The sequence below is a fragment of the Epinephelus lanceolatus genome, chromosome 23, assembly GCF_041903045.1.
Source record: "Epinephelus lanceolatus isolate andai-2023 chromosome 23, ASM4190304v1, whole genome shotgun sequence".
In the NCBI taxonomy this organism is placed as follows: Eukaryota; Metazoa; Chordata; class Actinopteri; order Perciformes; family Serranidae; genus Epinephelus; species Epinephelus lanceolatus.
In genome coordinates, this window is record NC_135756.1 from 19,996,965 (window position 1) to 20,012,169 (window position 15,205).

Genomic DNA, 15,205 nt, shown 5'->3' on the forward strand with positions numbered 1-15,205 from the left:
CAGATGAGCACATGAGCTGTGTGTGGACTCTGTGTGTGTGTGCGGATTTGACCTGATTTAACACATCAGTATAAACTAATCAAAGTCATTTCCTTGCCCTCGTTTAAAGGCTGTCATTTCCTCTGCATCTCCACCCTTCTCAGTCTCATTCACCCTCCCTCTGGTTCAGTGAAACAACCAAAAAAAAAAAAAAAACGATCTCATGCTGCGTCATGTGATCACATGTGTGTAGCCACTGGATTCTTTAGCTCTGGCAAGTTTTTTTAAACCTTTTAAGCATCATAAAGTACTGTGATAATTCTAATGACTAAAATCTGGATTTAAGGGGCGACACTACAGGGTAAAACTTTTAACTAATACAAGTAAATATCAACATGAAACTTCCCCTGTTCATTATGTACATTGAAATAATTAAAATATTTTTTTAATCACTCCATAAATCAGAAAATACTGTCAACAACCACTGAAAAATACTACTACTAATAATAATTTATTTTTTTTAGGGATATAATATTCTTTAAATCAGGCGATGAGTGATTTATGGATAAGCCCTTCTGTGAAAGCCTTCAGAATATAGATAGGAATATAACTGGAAACTTTGGTGTATGTAAGTTTTGCTGAAGTTAAGATTTTTGGTTCAGTGTGTACAAACTCATTTTGAGAAAATGGCCGTGAAAGAGTGTTGGAGCAAGGATTCAGATCTTTTGCTTCAGTAAAAGTGTTAATACCACACAGCAAAAATACTCTGTTACTCGTGAAAGTCCTGCACTGAAAATGTTACTTTAGTAAAAGCATGCAAGTAAAATCATGAAAATGTACTGAGGTCCCAAAAGTACTCAAAGCATAAGAAGTTAAATCAAATTAGTAAATTAAATAATTAAAAAATAAAATAAAATAAAATAAAAAGATTAAATTAAATCAAATTAAATCAAATTAATTTAATTTGATTTAATTTAATTTAACAACAATGCCACAAATCCTATTGTTTTAAAAGCTGGATCCATAAAATTTTTGCATTTAATTTTTTTTTTTTTTTTTTAAATCAAAATAGCTGCCAGTTACTTTTCTGATCAGGTGACTACTTGTTTTAGCTGCACTTGTACATTTTTTACATGGTTTGTGAGCAAAAATATTCATTTGTAAAGTAATTTAAGTTATTTGATAATTGCTGTCCTATTTTTATGTAGACAAAACCATGATGACCCTGTTTAGTCATGCTTTTATTGAATCAATTTTATCCTTTTCCTTGGTGTCATGGTTCGGAAGCCTCTCTGTTAACAATAAGAACTCTTTAAATCAAATTGTGAAATGGTCAAGTAAGCTGATTGGCAAGTCCCAGCTGAACCCCTCTTCCCTGTATACCAAACAGTTACAGCGGATAGCCACAACCATTTTAAATGACAGTTTGCATCCTTTGCACAGCGAGTTCCAGATTCTTCCCTCTGGACGGAGGTTTTTAGTCCCAAGTTATAGAGCTAAACAATACAAAAACAGCTCTGTTCCAGCTGCAATCACACTGGTAAACAAGCTGTCGAATCTTTGCACAAAACTGCACAAGTCAGTCACTTTGGAGCATGTATCTTATTTTTTATTTATTGATTGTTTTTTATCTCATTGTTTTATTCTTATTCTATTGAACTGTTTTTATTCTTTTAACCTATGTCTTGTAGGGAATTTTGCTCTTGGCGTTTTTAATTATTTGCTTTTATTTCATGGATTGCAGCACTTTCTGTCGATTTTAAATTTCTTTCTTGTATTCTATGTTTTATGTTTTGTTTTGATTGTTCAAACTGTGATGGATGTTTTGACTCTCAGCTGCGAAACTAGTTTACCCTTGGGTATCAATAAAGTAACCTGAACCTGAACCTGAACCTTAATAATTGTTAGTGGAGTAAAAAGTGCAATGGTGCCCTTTAAGGTGTTGTGGAGTATTGGCAGAAAGTAGCATAGTGTAAAAATACCCAAGTGAAGTAGAAGGAGGGGGTGAGGGGTGACATGGAGCAAAGGGCCAAGGAATGGAATCAAGCCTGTGGCCACTGTGGCAAAGACATTGCCATTTTACATGGGGCACCCACTCTACTTTCTGAGCTACTGAGCCCCCCAGGTGCCTCAAATTTCTACAAAATTCTACTAAAATATATGATTTTTTTTACGATACATATCTTTAAAGGTAGTGCTGTAATGTAACTAAGTACAATGCCTGAGTATATGTACTTTGTTACATTACAGCACTGCCTTTAAAGGTAAGTACTGTAAAATTTCATACATTTTTAGCCAAAATAAGACACTACAAGTGGATAGGATCAAATATAATGATTATAGATCATATGTTTATGTTCCCATATGTTTAAATATGCAACTGTGCTTTTTGTGAAGGACAAGGACAAAATCTGTAATGTAGATGTTTTCTTTCCAGTGGTCTGAAATTAGACAAAAGTCAGAGAAACGAAAAAGCTATGTCTCCACCTGTAGTGTTTCTCCTTCAGTGGTCAATTTGTTCAGTATTATTATAATGGAAGAAATACTGTCATCCATTTGACATTAATTTCCTTGAAAAGGAGGCCATCTGTGTGTCACCTCCCTCGACCCCGACTTTGCACTTTGAGTGCAGGTTCTGCTTTCAGCCACAAGAGGTCTATGTAGTGCCATGAGCCTGACCTACTGAGCCACTTTGAGAGCCTCAACATCCTGAGCCAGTTTGTTTCCATGACCACAGAATTCAGATCTCTTAAATCAGTGTTGTACTGTATTAAATTCACTTGTGAAAGCATGATGCAGATGGAACTTCCTCTGGACTTTAGGTCTGAAAAATCCCTGCTTTTCACCAGTCTCTATGTGACTCCATTCAAAGAGTTTTGTTGGCATTGTAAAAGCTGAGACATTATATAACTGGCTCCAAAATCATTTACATCTTTTTAGGCTCTCAGTGAAATAAAATAACCAAACTGCAGCTGTAACCTCACAATACAATCTGAGCTATTAACACCATCATGTTATTCATACTGTTGCTCTGACCCCCTCCTTCCAAAATCCATTATACCCATTACTTTGCAACTCCCTGGCAAGCCCTCATAGTACTCTCATTTTGTTTATTGAAGCAGAGAGATTTAAATCTCTGGTGCATTGTTCAGGTTCACACAAGGGCCCCTTTCCCGCTTAGTCTGGTATTAGATATTTATTTTCATGTTTACAAAATGCAAAATTGTCACAGAGATGGGAGCCCTAAACTTTGAGTTTCAAGTCAATGGCTTGATTCCATTCCTTGGCCCTTTGCTCCATGTCACACACAATGCCAATAATGTAGTTATAAAAATCATAAATGCTTTTCAAAGTTTTCATTTGTTCATTTAAATAAGTTTGTAAAAGAGTTAGCATAGCATTAGCTTGCTAACCATGTCAATTTGAGCCTTAACTTCTGTTTGTGCACCTTCAAACGTCAAACAAAGTTGGATGTTGTTGCGTCTTGGTCTGTTATTTTTGACCTGGACTTTTTGCACACTGCAATTTGTTTTTTTTTTGTTCACCACCGTGTCGTTTTTGTACGTGAAAGAAATTATCTTTGGTATCATTTTTTTCCAACTGGTGCTAAGTAAGGTAACATTAGTCTTCGGATGCTGTCATGTTAGTTCAAACTAAATCAATCTAAGGGAGTAAGTGCGAATACATTCTGTTAATGTTAGCTGATCTAGGAAATGACATAGACTACTTTTTCATCATTGGGGCTTTGAGGGAAGGTATCGAGCATTTTCAAGTCTAAAAGCTCAAGTCCAAGTGAAGTCATGAGTCACTGATGTTAAAGTCCAAGTTGCAAGTCTTTTTCATTTTGTCAGGTTGGTTCTAAAGTCATCAGATTTTAAGTTGGGATGACTCAATAAGATATGCAAACTTGTGTTATCAGCAGAAGAACAAACATTAATCATTCGTGTCACTCGGGGACAAGACATTGTACGATTCCATTGAGGAATCAGAGACCTGAACACCTATAGATCCTAAAGTAATCAGTTAAAACAATGGATGATTAATACACACACATGTAAGCACCAAACTCTTTTCTGCTGCTGCTGATAATATGTCCTGCTGGTGGTGCGATGTTGTTCTTTATGGAAATATGTCACCACATGCCTCTAGTGCTTTTAAAAATGATATGTCCTTTTATATTGCATCAGTTTCGTCTCAAGTTTTCACACATTTGTTGATCATTACATATTAAGTAAGTTTGCCAGTGTCATCAGTTCAGATGATGTTACTTTCGGTAATGAAGGTATAGTCTTAACATTTACAATCACAGCAACAAGTAAATGGATTATTCCATTATAATATCCCCTCGGTTTTACAAATGTATCAAAAGCTGTTCATGTTCAGCAGCATTGCGTGGATAGGGTACGGTTATTATTATTACCACATAATTGTTATGTGTGTGTGTCAACTCAAATTTATTTATATAGAACCTTTCATACAAACATGCAGAGTGCTTCACACGGCAAAATTGGAATGACACAGACACAAAACAATAAAATATTAAAAAAGCAAACCAACCAAAACAGAGCAAATGAAGAAAAAAGATGATTAAAACTCCATAGTATAAAAATAAATAAATAAAATAGAATAAAAAATGAACAGGAGAAATAAAAGTGGGTAACAATCAATGGTTAAAACTTCAAGACTGTGATGTTACTCTATATTAAAAGCCAAATTAAAAAGGTAGGTCTTTAATTTAAGGATACAGGTTGTGTTATTATGCTCAATGATGAACCTTCTTTTTGATAGAACATAAATGTTGATAGGTCTGACACTGTTATTTGTTTTTCTGTCTTCCAATGCCATTTAAATAAAAAATATCGTTTCTAATGTTTTCTAATGCAACATAATGTAACAGTGAAGGTGTCCCACAGTGAGAACACTGTGTGTAAAATAAGCTTTGGGCTTTTCTGAACTTTTGAACTCGAGAGCTGCTCCGTCTGTCGCTCAACCTCTCAACCCTCCGGAAGTTTCCGAGCCGAGTCGAAGCCCGCCGAGGACGACGTCAGCATATTTCGTTCTTTCGTTTTTCGCCTGCTGCGTGCGAAGGAGAGAGAGGAAAAAACGGCTCTCAGCAAAGCAACAAGAAGGAAGAGCAATGGCGACACTGGATCGCCAAATACCAAGTCCGGATACCTTCCTTTGCGAGCCTTGGTCTTCCTTCGTCAGTGCGGCTAAATTACGTTTTGTTGACAGTAAGTTCGCACATCGGTAGCGTTGTTGTTTTTGCGGACAAACTGTCGGGAAGTGCGTGGTCCAACTGTCTGTGATTGAGTTGAGTAAGCTCCTCCACCAGCGTCTGTCAAAGCGCAGCAAAGTAACTGTCAAAAATATTACTACGAAATGCAATATTAATACGCTGCTTTGGCGCTCGTGCACAGGCGCGCGAGCCAAGCTAGCCGTTACAGTGCGGAGTTCGTGCCGCTGTGGCTCGTGCGGTCATGATATGCTCAACTGTCCAGCTGTAAGTTTGTTAGCTTTGACAGCTTCACTCGCGGTAGGGGAAGCCAGCTCGGGCGCTAGCAGGCTAATGCTAACAAGGTAGCCAGGCAGCCTCGGACCAGCATGGCTCCACGCATGGCCCCAAAGTTTGTTGTGAATGCTCCTGCGTGTTTCTAAGTGGCTGTTGTGTTTTGTTCTGACGCAGACTCGTCTTTGGATAACAGCGACAAGGAGCTTTACTGCCTCGGTGAAGCCGTGAGGCTTAGCAAACAAGGTAAGGAAGTTAGACACTTCACGCTGTCACTTAGACGATGATGCTTTGTTATTGTTTCGTTATTCATGCTCTGCAGCTAAAATGATGCTAAGGTATATTTATTTTAACATCTCCTCACTGAAATCAACATAACTGGGCATCATACCTACTTTATAAATTCACACTGTAACGTTAATTGATATATTGGGTGCAGCCTGTAGCATCCCGTAACTAATGATTATTTTCTTCATGAATCAACTAATATTTTGCCCATAAAATGTCAGAAAATTGTCAAATTTATGTAAAGAGCATCCTTTGCTGTCTGCACCATTGCACTGTTGTCTTGCTGTCTACAAACCAGGTGTCTTAAATTCATTTTTAGGAATATCAGGCTTGAAATGTCATCAAATATTCAGCATGGTCATTTTATCTGGTCTCATTCATCCATAATTTGTTTGTCTTCTCTTTCCTGTGAAATCTTTAAACCTACCTCTGAACCTAGCACTGTCATTTCACTTAATACTTTCATTTAACTCCCTGTAATAACCATAATCCTATATAAAATTTAGAATTTAAAATCAACAGGTAAATATAATTATAAAGTCAAAAGACAGAGATAAAGATTTGTAGTAAATAAGATTGGCGAAAATGTGTGTGGCAGTTAAGACCTCAGACATTTAAATTTAAGGCCTAATATAATTTAAGGCAAAGAATGCTATAATGGATATGTAGTTGTTAATATAACGGGTTGTCTTAAAGGATTTTGAGAATTTTCTGGCATTGTATGGCTAAAGGATGACTCATGGAGACCTGCCATGCTTGAATCACAAATCACATAGCATATGATATATGTATATGTCGAAAACCAGTATATATGGGTATTTAGTAGTCTTGTGGGTTGATTCAGGTCCAAATCTTGACATTTGAGTTGAGTTACTGCAACAATATTTTCTGGTTGAGGATTGATGCTTACGCTAAACATCTGCAACATTTCATTTTTGATAAATTATAATCAGTAATGTGTATATAATGACGAAGTGGGTAAAGGCAAATAATAGAGCAGTTACAATATTTCGATATCCAAAATCTAAGCCCATATCTAGTCTCATATCATGGTATTGCTTTATTGTCCTTGTTGCCCATAACAATTTCCCAGAGCTCAAGGTGATGCATTCAGATTGCTTATTAGTCAGTTTACTACCCTGCACGACAAAGACGAGCATCAGACGTTTGAGAAATTGAAGCCAGAGAATATTTAGCTGGGTTTTTTTTTGCTTGCAAAATGATTAATTGATGATTAAAGTAGTTTCTAATTAATTTTCTTAATTAACTAATCAGTAAGAAAGCGAATTATTGCAGCTGTACCTGTGTCATTAGAAAAAATAGCTTGTGATACACTGATGAATGGCAGAGAGTCTGTCTTATTCATTGTCTTTACTGTGTTGCTTTGGGGCTTTTGTGTAGGAATAAAGTTATAAATATAGCATGTGTATAAGGAGGGGGTTGTGGGGTGCCCCTAAGCAGTGAGTAGGTACCTCCATCCCCCCCCGGAGACAGAGCCAAAGGAGTTCCTCCACACCTCACCACGTATAAATACCCACCAGAGCACGCGCTGCACACTAACACACTTGAGTCATCCCTGAAAGTTAAAGCGTGCTGCAGCGCTCGTACAAACACACTGACGCACACACCCACAGCCAGGGAAACTCTTCTGACTCTCACTGGTCAAATACCAACCCCACCCCGCCCCCTTCCTACACGCTCACTCACATGCCTCATCATCCTCTCTCAGAGCCAAACTGGAGCGGTGTTTCCAGAATTGCTGATCTGTTGGCAACATGACACCAAGGCCCGCTGAGAGTGATATGCACACGCACACAGACGCAGACACCCATTACCCTCACGAACACACAGGGAAACATGTCTTAAATGCCTCATTTGTACATTTGTATCTCGCAGAACCTAGTGTGATTCATTACCTTACATGTTTACTCACTTGACACTTAAGTGTGCGCACATATTTGTAGATGGCAAGGCCAGGTCGGCTGTAATTGGTGTGTGTGTGTGTGTGTGTGTGGTGCAGGATATGATTGGTATCTGTGTCTGTTTGTCACTCTTGCACACACAGTGGAGATGATGACAACCAACAGCAACTTTGTCGGCTAGACTGACAGCCACTGTCATCATCTCACTAGAAATAGGCAGTGTCGTAATGCTTCTATTTGTACTGGATTTAGTCAGGATGGGAATCATGAGGAACATTGTGTTATTGTGGAGATAATTTAAATGATCATTTACCGTAGTGTTCTTTGAGTGTGTTCAGTATTATCAAAAACAGCTGATGAAGATGACTCTAACTGTGAGGTACAGTATGTAACACGAGTACAAAGATGTTTCTGCGAGCGTGCTTTGAGAGTTGTCCCAGATCAAATGTGCTTGGAGTGTAAATGCACTGAACTGCAGTATGCATCAGACAGAAGGGAACTTACCACAGTGCTTCTCGCAATAGCTGTTTTTCCCTTTGGTGTTTGAAATCTCTCAGCAGAGGATTTAAAAAAGCCTTGGTTACCTAGCGTTTAGTATTGTCTGCATTTAAATGATTTGAGCTGAAATTAGTCAAATTACCCCGTCAACGCTTGAATGCAGTCAAAGAAAATGATGCATATATTTCCTGTACTTCGAGCAAACACTTTAAAGCGAGTTGGATTCAGGATCCATGAAACCTTATTAGAGATTACCTCAGTGAAAAATGCAGAAAGGTAAAACACCGTAAAGTTAACACCAACGTATGGCCAGATTTGGCCCGTGATAGGGTGCCAGGTAGCCTATTATTCACATGTAAAGAAAGTGCCAGAGTGCATAAACAAAAGCATCATAATAGAGCTTATTTGTCAGGGATAAAAGTGCTTGGGGACGATTGTCCAGACCCCCTGATAGAGGTGTGAACTAAGTCCCAAATATCCTCAAATCCTAGAAATACCCCTCATAAACCGGACTGCTGCGACTGGATTTGCAATATTCTGAATGTCTGTGTCTTAATTGGCCCCGGGTCTCGTGTCATTTTGCAAAATTAGCCCCAGGGCAAGGCAGGCTGAGTATTCCTGCTCTACACTTAAAACCTTAAGAGCTGAAAGATTAGGTAAAGAATTACTCTGCAACTGTTTTGATTAATTGTTTGAGGATTTGCTGTTTTTCCTCATCTTACGGGATAGTAAACTGAACATGACCTTAGGCTGTAAGAAATTGTCACTAAGTTAATAGAGAAAACCCGCAGATTAATTGATAATGATAGTAATCGTGAGATATAGGCCTAGCTCTATTGTCAGAATTGAAGTATAGTCTGAAGTAAAGAGAATGCGTGTAAGAAAAAAAAGATGAATAGATGTTGAAGTGGAATGATTTTGTCCTTGATGTTAATGTATTCAGCCTAGATGTTAGATCGTAACCCTAATTTCACATTTAATGCTATCAGTGAACCATCCTTACAGTTAGTTCTGTCAAGGATTTCATGCAGTCATTTCCCAGACAGGAGTTCATTTCTCAGCCTGGCTTTTAATACCTGATGATCAGATGACCTTGAAAACAGATGCTTGAAGCTGTATACAGTAATAACTTGGTAGTAGTAGGTTTAAACTTTTTTAAGTGACGAGTCCTTCATCATAATACAGTTCATTGACTCAGTTTCTCCGTGTGACTTACAAAGAAAAGGTCTGCCACTTATTTTTGGGTGCCAACCAAAGGTCTGATTCTCTTATTAAGAAAACCTAATGCTTTATATATCTTTCAAGTTAATTCATTTCAACTTCCACCTATAACAGAATTACAGTCTAGCTTTCAGCTTTTCTAGGAATGTATTTAAATTCTTAGCTTCTTTAGGTAATGCAATTGAGCTTCCAACTCATTTTTACAATTCATTTTCCAGGGTTCTCAGCATATTGAGTGGTGCTCAAATGAGTCCAAAAACTAGGAAATAAATTAGCTTTTTAGCACTCCTGTTCCCTCATCTCAAAGTCAATACATTTCAGGTGAGATGTCTGAAATTTGCTCTGTGGTTAACACAAGCTTAAGAGACTTTCACGTTTTGTTGTACGACATAAAATATGAAAGCAAATACCCCAAACTTAAATTTTAAAGCTTTTATTTGTCTAAAAATAAAGGCGGTTGCTAACAAGCGGCTTGATGAGACTACAAAACGTCATGCCAAACACAGCTTTACAGCCTTGTTGCGGTGGTGACATTTCGTCATGCAACTGAAGTGTAGTTCTTTTATAGGCTGATGCTAGCTTTTTTTCCTTTTGGCGATTGCATTTGGGCCTCAAAACTCATAAAAGTGGTGTTCATTTGTGAAGATTATCTTGCCGAATAAAACATGCAAGTATCATAAACGTTTGTTTGCCACAGACAGTGTCAGAAATTAGCAAGGGCCACGGGCCATTTGGCTCACAATTTATCCAAGAATGCCCCCAAAAGCCATGTTCCGGGGGCCAAAATTGCCCCCAAGTTTTCGAAACAACTATATGTATTTATATTTTTAACAGTATTATAATCTGACATTAAAGTATAATTTTATTTTCATTAAATTAATTTACCGTCACGTCTACAACTCATTTTCCAGACATAATCAATGAGATTGCACTGATTACGTGAGAGTAATCTGACAGAGAAGGGGAGGGGGCTTTGCTGTACCCTAAGTATAAATTAACCATTTCTTGGGTGATCTGTGTCTACACAATGACAAATTAATGAAAAATTAAGGTAGAATGAATGTTAAATTTTAAATTAACTTACTTCCAGGATTGCATCTAAGGAATTTATAGTAATTTGGCCTTTTTAACAGTAAAAGTAACTGTAATGTGGTGAAACATTAGTACTGCTATCAGTAGATTAATGGTTAAATCATCACATTTAAACTGGTTGAATTACATGAAATCTGAGTGATATTTTGCAGCCATAACTTTATGTAACCCATTATGTATTTCATTTATAGTGGTTTCTACTGAAGAGTGAAGACACTATCTTAGTTGGTTTTGCTTTTCATGTGCTTATTGTTAGAACCTAATTACAATTTTTTGATGGCCCCCAAACATTTTGAAAATGCCCCCATTTTTTAGACCGTGGGGGCCAAAATTGCCCCCAAAATATTTTGTTAATTTCATACCCTGGCCAAAGAGCTTATTTTCTGCAATAATCCTAAATTCAATGGGAAAAATCCTTGTTGTGCTTTGGCAAGGGAACTGGAGTGACGCTAACTTTCTCATTGGCCTAAAAATAAAACATCATCCCTGAACCACTCTGTTAAGATTCTCGTGTTTTCGGCAAGGCTTCCTAATTTCAGCTGACAGCATTCACACGCATTTTCTGCAGGAAATGCATTTTGTAGTTTAGGAAAGAAGGAAGATCCTAGAACAGGGGTAAGCATCTTGTGACTCTTTAGCTGTTCTCTTGTGGCTCCCTGTGGCTATGATAAAAATGATAAGGCAATCAATATTGGTTATTTGCTAACATTTTGATTTATATTTGTTGAAGGCCTAAAGTGATTCTTACATTCTCCAAATGATCATTTTGTGAACTAAAATGCTAAGCCTCAGTAGCGGTGTCTGGCCTTGAATCTAGCTAGGTGAGTTATCAATTTCAAATCCAGATCTGTTTGCTTTTGTTAAAGTACCAAATTACATAACATGTGGGTGAATGCTCATTAAAATCATGTTGACTAATTTGGCCTTGTTCGGCTGTGTTACCTTCATTATAGACCATTTAGAGTTTTATGACTCTGCAGGTTTTACCTAGATTTGTATCTGGGATATGTTTGTGAAAATGGCGAGAATAGGCTTGTGGAGTTTGTAGCCTTGAGTCTGTGCCATTAGCTGCCAGTCAGCTGCTGGTAAGCTTGTTTTCACTATCATCCATTTTGGTGCAGGACCAATAATTATGTGGTGTGCCTGTTCAGAAAGCAGCTGGAGCTGTTGCTGTGGCCTGTGCCCTCCTCTGGAACTGTTGAAATTGCGATTATTAAAAAGTGGTTTCCTCTAAGTTGGTCGATTGTAGGTCATTTTCTCAGTAAAACACGTTGCTGTTTCTTTGCCACAGTTGCGTTATGACTTAGGTGTGTTAGTCAGCAGGAACTCAATGTTCTAAGGCAGGGCTGAGTGTTCTCTTCTCATGGTAGTCGTCCCTTTCAAACCCGTTTTGTTAACCTGTAAAATCTTTTAAGTTACTTTCAAAACCGCAGTTCATCAATGGGAAGTTGATTTACTTCTTCTGAATGTAATCCATGTCCAATGATTGATTGTTTTAGTAGCTCCAAACATGTTTGTTCACCAGTGACTGATTGTTTTTGTAGTTCATTTACAGGCCTGTCAGTCATTTGGCAGCGTGTGGCAGTTGGCTTGAGAAACACACACACAATTGAGGCTGCAGAAATAGGCTACGCACTTAGTTTGCATTTGACTTGGCAGATGCAGAGGAAATTGCATTCTTGCTTCTTTTTTTTCCCAGCACTCCCACCCAAGTCCTTTGCATATTTTGTTTTGGCTGGGCTTTCCTGATAGTTCATTAACAAGTAACTGTGCTGGTTTCCACAGAAAGCGATCACAGGATGGACATAAACTGTTGTGAGACTGGTGGCAGGTGGAGCTAACCTGCAGCAGGCTGTTTAACTGCTCACATTTTGAGGTTATTAACCCTGACTACTTAACAACCTGTGGACTACAATGACAATATTCAAAAAGCTGTTTTTCACACGCAGCCACACCTTTCCATTTGTGTTTGTACTACAGCTCTGATCAGGCCCCTTTTCAGTTAAGTCAGAAAACAAACACTGCAGTTTATTTGCCCGTGGGGGGGGCAAACATGGGAATCAGAGAGTTTGAACTGTGGCTTAAATCCAGGAGCATGCTTAGAAATTATGGGCGTGGAAAATGAGAGAAATAATCTCCTCTTCTGTATTGACAAGGTGAACTTTTGCAAAGCATCTTACCGCTAACTGCTTCAGTGCAGCTGCTCGGCGTCCAGCTGGAGGCCTGATGTTCCACATCAGGCCTCCTCTTCCTCAGCAGATCAGTTTATTTTACTGCTTTGGCATGACTGTCTTGCCCTTCATTTGTTTCAGTCTCACTGCACCTCAGTATTTATTTAACAGCACTCTTCAATCAGTATTAACACAACTCAAAACTTACAAAATATTCCTACTAGACATGACAGCCTCGGTGTAAGTCTATGTGTCCTTGAACACTCCATGCATGAGTAATGAAACCAACTGTGACCTTTTGCAGTATGTACACACACACAGACACACACGCTCACGGTGTTTACATATTTGTATGATATGGCTTTGACCTTGAATAACCTAGCAGATCTGTTTCCTGCACACACACTGGTGGGCACTAGGCATGACTGCTGATCTCTGTGATGCCCCAGATGACACAGAACTAGCCAGCAATGCGAGGTCATGACAACATGCACCCATAAACTGTCAGACACCCACACATTCTTAAATTTTTCCCATGTGGGGGTTTTGCAAACACACTTGTACGTCCATACACGACCCACCTCCCCCTCAGGGAAGCTGTCTCAAGCCCCGTGCTAATAAGGGCTGTGATTGCTGTCAGCAGAGCTTGTTCAGTTACGGGAAGATTACATAGTCAAAGCTTAGCTAAAAGAAATAGCAGCTATTTTACATTGGACATATTTGTTTTTAGCAATATTTCTATTAATCTTCAGTTTTCTTAAGTGGGTGGAGCTCTTTTGTAACTTCAGGCGCAGTGTTGCTGTATTCTGCCTTGAACATCAGTATGCTAGTTTATCATCCAGGAGGTGCTGGAATCAGAAAATCTTGGCTTGATTATCAAATTAGTTGGCAATTAATTTAATAGTTGACAACTGATGTGTGTTCCTTTAACTCTGATTGTTCTTTGTCTAAAATGTAATCTCTCTTCTTCGTATCTTTCTCAGAGATGCTCGTCTACAGCCAGTTTCCAGCACTGGAGGATTTTTGTCTTGTTGTCTGCCATGTCTGCAATCAGGTGGTCACCCCTCAGGGCATCCTCACACACTATGGTAAGACTCACACAGAGAGCCCACAGGGCATAGGTACACATCAGAACCTCACCACATAGTCATATACACTTCACCAAGGTACACATACATTCACACACACACACCTCCGCGTATCTCCAGTTGTCACATGGAGGCACAGAGCCAACCTATACACCCACACACACACACACACACACGAGCCGTTCAGATCAATACTTCAGTATTCTTGCACTCATAAACGAAATCATATACAAGCAAGAGGACTATTCCACAGGCTGATGGATTGAAAATGAAAAGATTTGTTGCACCTCCGGCTTGAAAGCTTCTGCTGTCCTGATTTCAATGCAACACATTTTCTTTTATGCAGGGTGGAAAATGTTGAAAACTTGATAAACACTAATGATGCACACATACAGCTCTCAAAAAATGCAATATTTGTTACTATGGAGACTGTAATCTTCAGCAACAGACCTAATGATCTAGTTGAGATGTTGTCACTGGTATATGAAACAAAAAAAAAGGAATTTAAATCAGATTATTTAGAATAAATATTTGTTGTTTAAAGTTTGCTATTTTTTTTAACCCGGACCCTATTTTCCCATCATTTTATGTCGAAGGACGCATTCACACTGGTGCTATTTGGTCTACTTTAAACGAACCCTGGTCTGCTTCTACGGATAGTTCAGTTCATTTGGAGTGGTATGAACACTCATTTGAACTCTGGTGCGGACCAAACGAGCGAACCCTGGTCCGCTTGAAAACTGGGGGTCTGGGTTCACTTGCAAGTGAACCCTGGTGCGGTTTTGCTTACAGTGGGAAATGCAAACAGACTATCCAGCAAACCAAAGAGAGGAAGTGATGTAGAGCGCAATGCATTTTGGTGTTTGGTGTTTTTGTGGTGACCAAGCCGGCTGAAGGGGATGGATTTCTGTTTTCGGTCCTGGCCAATCGATGCGATGGGTTTCCTTCTTCCTCGTGCTTTTTTTCCTTCCTGGTCAGTGGTAGTTTCAGGCAATACTGCCCCCAGAACGAGCAGCTGTTGTAACTGCGTGACGTTGTCCAGGGGGTTTGGTCCACTTTAAAAAGTGCAGTGTGAAAGTGAACCGAACCAAATGAAGGTGTGAAATTTTTCGGCATTCCCCTCCCAATCGAACCGAGTCCCCCGACCTATCCTGCTGTGAATGTGCCCTTAGTGTCTGACAACTCTTCGCGGAGCGCCCACGGCACACGCCCGGCCTGTTAAATAGTCTGTAACCATAACAACTGTGTGACACAAACTCAGTGCTTTAGTAAATAAATAACGTCGGGCTCGGTCAGGTTCGGACAGAAATATGCAGCCCATGCCGAACTCTAATGGAAATGCACGTGACTTTTTTTTTTTTACAATCTAGGAACTGTTTGCAGGAACCGTTACTCCAAATGTGATGGAACCGGTTCCAAAAAAGAACCGGATCCGGA

At 38.9% G+C, this 15,205-nt stretch overlaps 1 protein-coding gene across 3 annotated transcripts in view; it reads left to right on the forward strand.

Annotated features, from left to right (window-relative positions):
* The first annotated feature begins 5,054 nt into the window (after positions 1–5,054).
* atxn7l1 (ataxin 7-like 1) overlaps positions 5,055–15,205 on the forward strand; it is a 40,755-nt gene continuing 30,604 nt past the window's right edge. Inside the window, exons 1-3 of one of the 3 annotated variants that reach the window (XM_033614880.2) lie at positions 5,055–5,213; positions 5,666–5,734; positions 13,664–13,768. In XM_033614880.2, the coding sequence (XP_033470771.2) occupies positions 5,117–5,213; positions 5,666–5,734; positions 13,664–13,768 (271 nt within the window). In that variant the 5' untranslated portion in view covers positions 5,055–5,116. Of the gene's footprint in view, positions 5,214–5,234; positions 5,560–5,665; positions 5,735–13,663; positions 13,769–15,205 lie in introns of those variants that run through there. The other 2 variants (XM_078165093.1, XM_033614881.2) reach the window with 2 other exon arrangements.